The sequence below is a fragment of the Bos javanicus genome, chromosome 10 (assembly GCF_032452875.1).
Source record: "Bos javanicus breed banteng chromosome 10, ARS-OSU_banteng_1.0, whole genome shotgun sequence".
Lineage (NCBI taxonomy): Eukaryota > Metazoa > Chordata > Mammalia > Artiodactyla > Bovidae > Bos > Bos javanicus.
In genome coordinates this window covers 87,353,631-87,365,658 of record NC_083877.1, presented here as the reverse complement: position 1 = coordinate 87,365,658, position 12,028 = coordinate 87,353,631, and the positions used below count along the sequence as shown (strand labels likewise).

The 12,028-nt window shown below is 50.7% G+C and overlaps 1 protein-coding gene across 2 annotated transcripts in view; it reads right to left on the bottom strand.

Annotated features, from left to right (window-relative positions):
* Positions 1 to 12,028, bottom strand: part of ESRRB (estrogen related receptor beta) — a 186,454-nt gene that overhangs the window by 113,296 nt on the left and 61,130 nt on the right. The window contains exon 1 of one of the 2 annotated variants that reach the window (XM_061429545.1): positions 1,915 to 2,270. The exons of the other annotated variant lie outside the window; for it this stretch is intronic. Within the exon in view, the coding sequence (XP_061285529.1) occupies positions 1,915 to 1,964 (50 nt within the window). The 5' untranslated portion in view covers positions 1,965 to 2,270. Of the gene's footprint in view, positions 1 to 1,914; positions 2,271 to 12,028 lie in introns of those variants that run through there. 2 annotated transcript variants of the gene reach the window in all.

Here is a 12,028-nt window from a genome sequence, read left to right as displayed (position 1 = left end):
CCAGGGACAAATACATAGATATTTCAAGCTCAACTAAAGAAGTCACCTCTGGAGAGACGAAAACTAAATAATTTAAATATCCAATATTTGTCGTACTTGGTAATTTTATGTGCGGAAATGCCCCACGAGCATCATACACAGTTCAGTCTCACCCACCCAGGAGGTTTCTTTGGGGGCTCCCCCTCCCTTAGGGAGGGACCACCATACTGTGAAATGGGCCCCCACCCCAACTGCACCAGCCATACAAGCTGGGATCAGTGTAACCTTTAAAGAGAATTAAAAGCCACTTTTCACACTGATGGAAATCTGAATCCAAGATCCCCCTCATCTCCTAATCCAATCGCCTTCTTCTGACACTCTGTTTCAATTCTGGCGGCACTGAAAGGACCCTTTGCCCAGGGAAACCCCAAAACTGGAATCAAAAATGTCAGCGTGGAGGCTGGACCCTGCGGTCGCCCCTCAGGAGACGCTGCTGTGAAGTTGCCTTCTCTCTTAGGCGCGGTCCACCTGGGGTTGGAGGTATTCAGTTCAGCGCTGGGCGTAATCACACTCACTGGGACCCCACGATATCCAGAGTATTGTTTTAGGGATGTCGTGGTTCCTGGGAGGAGGGGGTGGTACAAAAAACGAAAGGATGACCGAAGGAGAACTGACTTTAGTAGTTCAGCTTGCTTGGGTGGGGGGTGGGGGTGGGGGAGAGGAGGAAGAATAGCGAGAAGTTAAGCAGATCCACGAGAATCTAGAGTTTTCATTGTAGTATTATCTGAAGCCTTCCGGGGGAACCACATGGAGTGCGCCCACACCCAGACGCCCCGGACACCTGCCCGGAGCGCGGCGGCGCCTGGAGCGCCCGCGGGGAGCCCGGGACAGGTACCTGGGCAGGTGGGACGACGACCGCGGAGGGCCTGGGAGGGGAACGGCGGGTGGCCGGAGCAGGACCTCGCAAAGTCAAGGATGGTCGCGCGGGGCAGCGTTCGACCGTTTGGGGGATCAGTTGTGCGCGTCCCCACTCCGCGCAGTCGGCAAGCTGCCCAAGTCCGGGGATCTGCGGTTACCCGGTGTCTAGCCCCGCAGCCCCCGCCGACCACCCGCGTGCACGCGACTCAGACCACCCCAGGTTCCAGGGAGGCGAGCGCAAAGCCGCCCCGGGGCACGGAAATCACCCAGCACCGCCTTGCCTAAAGCCGAGAACCAACTTTGCTTCCGCTGCAGCGTCCAGCCGTTTGTCCCCACTCCTGGCGGGAGGCGGGCATCCCGTGGCGGGGCATGCGGGGCGCAGTCTAACCCGGCCGCGCCGCCCGCACCCCTGGGAGCAGGTGGCGGGGGGGCTTGGGTCCACCGCGCCGCGTGCGCGCCCTCGGGGAGCCGCTCTGGGACCGTAGCGCGGGACCGTGCTCGCCTCCCAGTTTCCAAACCTGCGCGGCACGTTCAATTTCGCCCCCTTGCCTGGACCGCTTCTGGTCCCCCGTATGAAAATAAACATTAAAGTCAAAGGGCCCGCAGGGACGCTTTCCCGAGTGGGGACGGGACATCCTTGAGACAGTACCGCACCTGTTCTGGGCTCGCTCCTCCCCATTCCACAGAAACTCAAATATTTTCTCCCCGCGGGGGACGATCGGAGTGAATGCGAAAAGCTTTGCTCTTACCTAAGAGTGAGGGTTTGTCAAAACGCGGGGTGGCGGGGGGGGGGGGGGCGGGTGAGGGAAAAGTTAGAGTCGGGTTCACCCCCAGAAGGAAACCCAGAAAAGTGTGCGGTTTTCCCCTTCCGACGTCCCCCCCAAGTGCCCTCACCTCCCCTCCGCCACCCCCGGGGTCCCTGCCACTTCAAGAATGCCTAGAAGAACTGCGACACTCAAGACAGAGACGGCCGGACAGGCAGAAGGACAGACACAGACGGAGAAGCCGAGCACCTACTGGTTGTGGTAGCCGAGGGGGTCAGGGACGCAGAGTTCGGACACGTCCATCAGTCCCGTTTTAGCATTCCCAGTTGGTAGAGAAAAGGCGGCGGGGAGATCACGCGGAAGAGCGAGTGAAGGGCACCGGCGAGGTGCGAGTCCGGGTAGGGGCACGGTGAGCCGGCCAAGGCGGAGTGGGTGGATGGAAGCGCCGCGGCGGGGCGCGAGGGAGGCCGAGAGCCGTGCGCGCCCAGCCCAGAGCTCCCGCACTCGGGCACACACTCCTGTGCGGGCAGAGGGGATGCGAAGCGGTGGAGGCGGCTCGGGCACCAGAGACTTGGAGCCCGCTAACCCTACTGTAGCTTTAAGGCTGGGAGACTGATGTATGGTTTGGCTCCTATTGGCTATCTCTCAGGGGCTGGACTTAAAGTGACAGAATCGAGCTGGGGTGGGGGGAGGGGGGTGAGCCAGAGAGACTTCAATGGAACCAGGCGCTCGCGCGAGGTCCCCACCTCAGGAGGAGTAGGAGAACTGTGCTGTAGAGCCGCAAGGCCTGTCCTCTCGCCATTAAAGAAAAAAAAAAAAATTTTTTTTTTTTTAGCCCAACTGGCTGGTGGGGCTGGGGACTTGAAAGGTGTGCCCCTTATATATCCTCTCCACCCCCAACCCCCAGTCTGATCTTTTAACTGGCAAGTCCAGCAAACTCATCTCAGCCTTTTGGAAGGGGTCTCTTTTTAAATTTAAAAACAAGACCCATTTCTCCTCCCGCCTATCAAAAAGAAGAGGCCAGCTCCTTAGAAATTCAAAGCCTCACACCTGGTGTTTGGTGCATAAAAGTGCCAAGGGTCAGGCCTGTAGGTGAGCCCCAGCAAGAGAGGGGATGCTTCCCTTCCCAGCTCTCATCACCTGGGCCAGTGGGTTCTGAACAGCTCTCACAGGACTAGACGGCAGGGCTTGATGCTATAAAACACTCAAGATGTATACAGTGATGTTCTCTTCATTGGCAACCCTCAGAAATGTTCCCAGGACACAGACACAAGCAAATAAATTCCTGTCTGCTTAGAAAAACACAACTATGGTTAAAACAACCAACTTACCAGCCACATCCACTTCACGGCACAAGTAGACACTTCAACATACACACCTGAATCCCCAGCTACGAACATACCTGCATCCCTGTCTGCTGCTGTCTCCATGAACCCGAGTATTACTGTACCAAAACCAGCTGTAAGTCGAGCCCCAGTCCTTCTTCTGGGGCTTGTCATCTTTTGAGATGTGCCAGCCACAGGGATAATAATCAATCTGATGATTCAAATGAGTGTGGGGAGGGGATAGGTATAGAATTATTTAAAAGGGAGGGGAAAAAAAAGCCCTTAAGAGAGACCATCACCTTATTCTCCTATATTCTACAAAAGACAATGAGCAGTAGGGGGGAAAACATCATTTTATCATCAGAATAAAGTCTAAATGGATTCTAACTGCAGGCAGTGTTCAAGCACTTCAGGAATAAAAGCAGGAGGGTTGTGAGAAACCCCAGGAGGGGCCGGCCGCCGGGGAGGGGCTGGGGAATGGGCGGCAGGACGGCAGGTGATACTTGACTTGGATAAATGGAAGCTCGTGCAGGCTGGGAAACCGAGCTGAGGTTTTTCCTCTGTGCTGAAGTGGAGGACCGCGTGGGATTCTCCAGGCTCGGGGCGCTGGCAGGTATCTCACAGAGAGATGGATAAAGACATCGGCTCTGTCAGTAGAGCCCCCAGCAACCCTGGATTTTTTTTTTAATCACATAGGTACTTGGTTACATCGGAAATGGAAAGAGGGGTGCAGAGATCCAACCACCATGTCTTGCCAAGACCTCAGACTGGCTTCTCTGCATCCTTTCTGGCCCCTGGAAATCCACTCGCTAAGCACTTAGCAGTCAGGGAGCGCTTTGTAAAATGAACATCCAAAGTCCCCTTCGAAATTTGTTGCATTTAGGAAAGAGACCCCAGTCCTTCCCCATGGCCAACCAGCACCCCCCAGATAACAAGCGCCTATGTGTCTCACGCCCTGTCTCAGCCCCTGAGGTGGCCCCCTCAGGCTTTGTCCCTGCCACCGAGGACATCCCAGCTTCCAGATCACATCAGAAGCTTCTGCTATTTGCCTTGCTTCAGGTAATTTATTAGTTTGCAATTATACATATATTGGTATGACAAATACCACCCCCTGCATGCATGTGCGCGTGCGCGCGTGGACACACACACACACACACACACACACGCACCACTAGACTGTAAGCTCTGTAAGGGCAGGGACCTTGTCTGTTTTTGTTCACTGGAGAATCCCCAGTGTTTACCAGTGCCTGGCACATGGCAGTTGCTTGATTAAAAACTCTGTTGAATGAAATGTCAGACCATAGCAGTTTAGAGTGGGGCGGGGGCCGTCTGCTGTGGGGACAGGCTGGCTGCCCCGCAGGGACTTAGCTCCTAACAGGTTGTTTGAGATCCACTGGGTCTTTTCGGGGGTGCACTTTTTGTAAACTGGAGATAGAGCACACTCAGTGGAGTGTGAAAAGAAAGACAACTTCACAGCTTGGAGTGGATGCAAAGCCACTGGGTGCAAATGAGGGAAAACAGAAAGTCTGTGTTGGTTCAAAACATATACACACTACTGTATATAAAATAGATAACTAACAAGTACCTACTGTATAGCAGAAGGAACTCTGCTCAATATTCTGTAATGGCCTATATGGGAAGAGCATCTACACAAAAGTGGGTATATCTATAACTGATTTGCGTGGCTATGCAGCAGAGAAACACAACACTGTAAATCAACTATACTCCAGTAAAAATTAACATTAAAAAAGCCAGGCTCACGCCCGCACAACTGCTGTCAGCATACAAGGCACAGGGGCACAGGTAGCTAAGGGCCTCACCCCTGCGCCCTAGCTGAGTGTCCTCCAGGGCGAGAAAGAGGTCCCTGAGCTCCAGCCCTCTTTGGCCGTCCTCCTCCTCCGCAGTGACTGTCCAGCCCCATCACACACGGCCCTGGAGCAGAGTTCTTCCTCCCTTCCCTCCATGGCAAGTGTGAGCCTGCAGACTCCACTGCAGGGGAGGAGAGAGCCCACCGGCACGGACACCCTGGGGAACCTGATCCAGCCTGGCAGGGCCAGGCTTCTCCTGTGGTTTCCCAGGCAAGTGTGGCCAGGACACACACTCTTTGTGGGACCAGTTTTTCTCCTCTCCTCTGTCCCCAGCCAGCTCATGGCGGGTGGGGTTCCTTCCCAAAGCCAGGGTGGGTTCCGGGCCTCTAGCTGGAGGGCGAGTGCAGAGGATGCCTGGGCTCTGGTCCTGACCATTTTGCATGGCCTGGCCGAAGTCATCTCTTCTCCAGAAAGCAAAGGTGGTACTGGGGGGTAGAATCAGGGTGGGCAGATCTCTTGGGCTCCCGCAAGCTCGGAAGTCGTTCGGCCCATCATCTTCTCAATCTTCCACTGCCCACCCGGAGCAGGTACTATTTCTAGTCCACCCCACCCCAGCAAAAAGCTCTAGGCCACCTCTTTACTCTCCTCTGTCCCCATATTGGCACCCCCAGGTGGGCAAGTCAGCCCAAGGAGAATGGAACAAAAAGCATCGGACACAGGAATTGTGGAGGGTAGAAGGGGAACAGCAACTGACATATTTCTTGTGACACACTCCTTTAAATGGACATTTCTTACATTCACAAGACCTTATGGCTGGGGGGCGGGGGGTGGGAGTGGGGAGGGTTCGGGCAATCATTTAGAACCATCATCAGACTTTATAAATAAGGAAATTTTTAAGTGGCCCTGTGTGGTGGAGTGACCTACCCAAGGTCACACAGTGAAGAACTGACAAAGCATGGATTTCTACTTATTCTATTCCTAATTCTTTGTATGCAGGTCTCTTCACTTTCCCTCCTCCCTCCTTCCCCAAGTTCAAGCTCTCTCCTAAGGAATATTCCACTCTTCCCCAAGTGAAAGAGTGTGGACCCTTCCCCAAGTGGTTTCCTTGGAGTTGGGTTCCAGGAGGCAGATAAATAGGAAAAGATTCCCAGACACTGCTCAGCCTGTTCTGTCCCCCAAACCTATGTTTCCCTGGATACAAAAAGCACCCAGTGTCTCACAAATAGCCGAACCCAGGTCCACACTATCCACCTGCTCTTTCCCATCCCAGTCTGGCTAAGTCCTAGAATGGGCTATCTGAATGCCTGCACCTGGATCTTGAGGACCACTCAAGCTGCCTAGCCATAATCTATGCAGCTGAACCCAGAGCATCATCCGTTGCCGCAAATGTGGTGAAGATCTCCGCCCTTGGAGCGTGTGCTGTCTCGAGGTGCCTCCCCACCCTGCTCTGACACTGATCTTTTCTGCGCAGGAAACAACAGCGGCAAGCAATGTCTCTCAGATTTCTGAATCCCCTCCCTGCACTGGCTACTCTCCAGCCCAACAATGAGGAGGCTTTTCTCCTCTTTCAAGCCAGGCAACCCAGCAGGAGGACCTGATGGCCTCATCACAAAAGACAAGACCCAATAGGAGTTTCTGGAGATCCTGCCACATTCTCCCTAAGCACAGTGAACGTGAGACACTAATTGTTTATAGCATCCCTGTCCCTCGACAGCATCCACGTTCACCGCACCAAGTTTCCAGGTGAGAACGATGCCTACAAGGCGTGTAGTTACTCCTTACCACCAGCCCAGGAAGGAGAGGGTGCCTCCATGGAACTGTCTGATCACAATCCACGCCAGGGTAAGCACTGTTCCACCCCAGGGTGAGCACTGGGGGAGGTGAGCTGGGAGAGTGCATCCATTGATGGTCCGTGAGGACTAAGATGGGCCCAGCCTGGACAGTGAGCCTGACCTGGGCATCTCTGGGGATCTTGCTGATCAAGCCAGGGCTCTGTGAACTCCTGGCCAGAGAAAATGTCCCCGACCACACACCCCTGTGGGCCCGCTGTCTTCTCAAGGCTTGAATTTTGGGATGTGGAGTTATATCCCCCTGTGCTGGTCAGCAGACTGGCAGCCCACTGGCTGGCACACGTCCCAAGGATCATAATGAACTGATAACGCTAATACAATGCGAGTTTGTGCTCCCATAATAGTCTCCTGCTGACAGATAAATGCTGCGGAAACATGATGGCTTTTCCTGAAGCTGTAAGGGGCTATTATTGGGGCAAGAAGGCTCGTGTCCTGTTGGCACTGCCACTGTGACACCAAAGATGAAATGTGAAGGGGGCTACGTCTTGAGTGGATAAATGCTTGGGGTCCCTCCCACCACTACTATCCACTTCATTATCTGAAATCCCTACCAGGGGTCTTGGAGGAATAACTTCCAGATATTTCAAAGCTCTGTGATTATCATTTTTTTTTCCCTGAGTCTCAAGATTCCATTCTCACTAACACAGCTGCATGGCATATTGAAGTTCTCTGTGTGCCCAAAAGATTCCTTTCCCTGTGCAAGACAGCAACTGCAGTGAGCAGGCAGGAAGGTGAGACGTGTCCCTCCAAAGAAACAGAGATCTTTCCCCTTCCTCATCTCCCGGAGAATAGGAACACATCATGACTCTAAGAGCTTTGCCACCTGCCAAATTTTGGGAAGAAGAGAGAGGAACAGGAGGGGGAGTACAAAGAGAGGAAGAAAGAGGAGGTACAGAACGAGGAGGAGGGTCAGTGGAGAAGAATGTACCTTGATAGCGCCTGGTACCTAAAAGGCATTAAACGACTCGCTATTGACTGAATGAATGAGCTGCCTAATTAAGTATTTTCCATTACAGTGGATGGTGGATTTTTATCAAAACTAATAACAAAGAAATCTGACCTTATTTTCATCTGTGTCACATATTAATTTATCACCCAATTTCTTGTGACTTTTGCATCAGTTTGTGCATAAAACATGATCGATTTCAAATATCAAACAAGCGGTTTGTTTCTAGGGCCTTATCATCAGTAAAAGGCCAGATTTTCTTTGATGATAGCTTTTTTTTTTTAATATATTTGTATTTTTTTCAGAGTTATGTTTTATTCAGTGGGAATTTTTAGAACTGCAAGCCCCCAAGACAGCATCTCAAGTGGCCCAGACAGAACTGCTCTGAGGAGGCGAGGGAAGGAGCCAAAACATACAGAAGTTTTGCAACGAAGGACAGGTGGGCTGAACATCAAAAGATGATTGTTAATTCAAGGAAGCCAATATCTCGAGTTAAGGAATTTAGCGTTTTTCTATGTATGGGAAGATGCAAGAGTCTGAGCTCACTGAAATCATTCCCTTCCTGTGCTGGATGACAGTTTTAACTGCCAAAGTCTCATGGTCAACAACTGGCCACAGAAGGAATGAAGAATTTGTTTGGCAAACTCAACAAATTATGCCTCCCGGTACATTTCTACTCTCAGAGACAATTACCTCAAAGAAATTATTAAATATGTGAAACTTTGGGAAAATTAATTGTAAGCTAACACACACGTGTTAAGTGTTGCCATTTAGTGGGAAACAAAGAAACGTGTTGGCTGAGCCTGTCTCCCTAGCGTTAATGATATAAATGTCAACACGGGGAACGCTGAAACGCGATTTCATTTCCTAATGGCTCAATTAAGGTAGAACTTCTTATTTCATTATTCTTTAGAATAAAATGCATTTCATTTTTGCTCTAGTAAAATGTTTTATGGAGAGGGAAAAACAGCGCATGCTTTTAGGTTTTAGGAAAAATCAAATGTAAGTGTTTTATAAACTGTAAAGTGCTCAAGCTATGTAAAACATGATTAAGATGAGAGCTTTCGACTGTGTTTTTACATCAGAAACGTGCTGGCCAGCAGTTACCTTCCCAAATGTAAATTGTAATGAAGCCAGTCGCATCAGTGAAGTCCGCACCGCCCGGAAAGAGGTAATTATGAGTGTGTGCTTGTTAAGCCACTTCACTCAGGTCCCACTCTTTGTGATCCCATGGACCGTAGCCTCCCAGGCTCCTCTGCCCATGGGATTCTCCAGGCAGGAATACCAGAGTGAATTGCCATGCTCTCCTCCAGGGGATCTTCCAAACCCAGGAATCAAACAAACCTGCCTCTCTTACGGCTCCTGCATTGGCAGGTGGGTTCTTTACCACTAGCGCCACCTGGGAAGCAGTTATGAACAGGTTAGTACCAATTCCAGATGAAGGCTCCAGCCTTGGGGCCAGGGCCTCCCCTTACAACTTCATTCCTCGTAAACAATTAGCAACAAGCTTCACTAGAACTCCTGTCTTAGAAGGCTTTGCCTTTCCAAGAAGAACTAGGCAAGGCAGGAAGGGAAACTGCAGGAGGACCAAAGAAGGTTTAGAGAAATAGAGAAGAAGGCAGTCAACGGTACAAGATTTAATATGGATAAACACCGGTAATACACTTGTCAGCAATGACCCTAGAATGAGCCAGACTGTAGGAGAGCTGGTGGAAGGGCATCGATGCAGAGAGAGATCGGGGTCAGGACAGATAGCACATCAAGCATGGGCCTCCAGCTCAATGGCATGATAAACACTGCTTTGGGGTAATTCTACAAAACCCAGCCGAGCAAGGAGCAGCCATAATTCCTCTTTACTCTCTCTTACTACAGGCACTGATGGAATTTTATGCGCAGCCCAAGGGACTTGCTTTGAAAGCAGACTGGAAGGGTGATGAGGAAAGGACTGGAAGAGTGGTGAAGAAGGTGTCGCGAGGCCTCCCGAAGGCTGTCTGAGCCCCACACGGCGAGGGACAGACGTGGGACCATGTGGGATGGGTTGCCCCTCTGCACTGAAGGTCAACACCTGTGTTCAGAGCCCGAGTCGCACGCGCACACTGTAGGCGTCGTCGCTGGTCCCCTCGACCGCCTCCTTTTTCTCTCTGGTTCAGCACCCCACTCAGGCTGAGTCTCACCTCCACGTCCAGTCCATGAGGGCTGGTTTAGTGAGGGTCCCAGACGATGCACCCTAGAAGTTCAGGAGGGTAGCTCCCTGAATTCTTCCCTTTTTTTCCCTGCCCTCTGAGCACAATTTCATGGTGTGGTTTCTCTTTATACGCCCTCCAGAAGATACATGCACGCCAGACACCCTGCTAAGCAGGTGGTGGCCAGCACAGTAGGCATCACATCACTTTGCTTGGCATCTGACCTCGCCTCCCTCCCCTTCCCATCGCCCTCCCTTCCCAGGCCTTATACTTCTCCAATGAAGTGTCAGCATTTTGTGTGTGTGTGTGTGTTTCTTCTTTTTCTGTCTTTTATTTATTTTAATTGGAGGATAATTACTTTACAATATTGTGATGGCTTTTGCCGTACATCAACACGAATCAGCTGGCCTCCGGCTCTGTTTTCTAGCTGAGATCAAGACTGAATCAGCAAGTGGCTCAGGGCCACTGACTTTCTCACAGTTCACACTATTTTATTATTTACTATGCCTTGCTTGGTTGGGGAGGAGGAGCGTAATGAGTGCGATGATTGATGGGTTATGACGGGTGGGCACTGCACTAGTAACAGCCTCACTGGCTTACAAAGGCGTAAGGTGGACCTTGCCACACCCACCCATTCACCCATCCATTCAGTCTGCTTGGTTCCAGTTCAGTTGCCAAGACATTCAAGTCAATGGTGTCGTCTGAAGCCAACCGTCAGGACCCCTGGCCCAGCATCCCTTCTCCACCGCCCTCTCTTCCAGTACATGCTGTGCTCTCCCTTCTCCCTGGTTTTCTTCATCCTGAGCTGAGCCACTTCCTGGGGTGACCACGTGTGCACCCACCCAACTCTGTGCTTAGTTTTAGCCTCAAGCACCGCGAAAGTCCAGGGGCTTCAGGAATAGGTCTATGGTCTCACGTGGCAAAGTCTCCAGGGGCAGGTGGTTTCCTCTTTTGGGTGGGCTGTCCTTAGCATACTGGCTGTCACCTTCGCCTGATCCCCCTAGAGGTGAAGCTTGCTTCTCGTGGCGTAGGTACCACTTCCTCACCCAACGTGTCCAAAGCTGGGAAGAGGGTGTGTGCATATGTGAGTTTATGCTGGGAGAAATGTCCCCCCTGTGTCTCTAGTTTGTTTGTCTTGATTTGATTTGATTCCAGAGGAAAATCTTTCTTCCCCACTGCAGCAGACTTATCCTCACGTCTTCTCAGCCAGAATCCAGAACCACACTCACCCTAAACCAGTCACTGTCAGAGGAGAAATGATTGCCGTGATTGGTTTAAAATACATTTACTCCCTGAAGTGGGGGGAGAGGCTCTCTGCTCCTGAGAACATTAATGTTCAGTGACAAGCAAGATTCCCTTCTGTTACAGGAGGAAGCAGGAAAGGCTATTGGGTGAGCAACCAACAGTGTCTGCCACACCTGGGCCGTACCATCGGCAAATTGGTGGCGATTGGCTGCCCATGGATGCAAGCAAGAAGGGGGTCACCATCTGAGGGGATGTAAAAACAGTGTAAAGCTAACTCTTAAGCCAGGCTACGTTGTGTTCTCACCTTGCTGCAGCAAGTCGAAACAATGTCAGTGATAAAACGCTCTTCCCAGGACTTCCCTGAAATCTAGTGGTTCAGACTCTGCTTTCAGTGCATCCTATGCAGGGTGTGTGGGTTCGATCCCCGGTCAGGGAATTAAGAACCCACATGCTGTGTGGCATGGGCCAAAAAAAGGCAAAACAAAACTGTTGCAGTTGCTGTTGGGTTTTAATAATATATGTACTCTTCAAAATAACATATTCTTATTACTTGTCCTTTAATACAAATTGCATTCCACCTGAAGGTAATAAGTCAGCCACACACACACAAACTTAGCTCTAGGGGTGTTTCAAGAGTCCATTCTTAAAAACGTGGGTTCAACCAAGCTCACTTAAGGCCTGTCTGTGTCTTGACCCCTGTGGTACTTCCTAAACACATCCTTGTGTTTAAATGGTAAATTCAAAGTAAACAATGACAGCACAGGGATTTCTAGAGACAGGGAAAGAACTCGACTTACTTCAGTCTTGTTATTCTATGTGAAATTTTTATTTGCATTTAAAATTTAAAACAGTGAAACAGAACTGTGAGATGTAATATTCGCAAGCTCAAATATTAGTTTTTACATGAAAAATCTTACTGGATTTGAATAATAACATTGAAACATTGAAATGTGTTCATGATTTTGAACTGTTTATTTTTAGATTATCAACAGTCAGGAAAATAATGATTA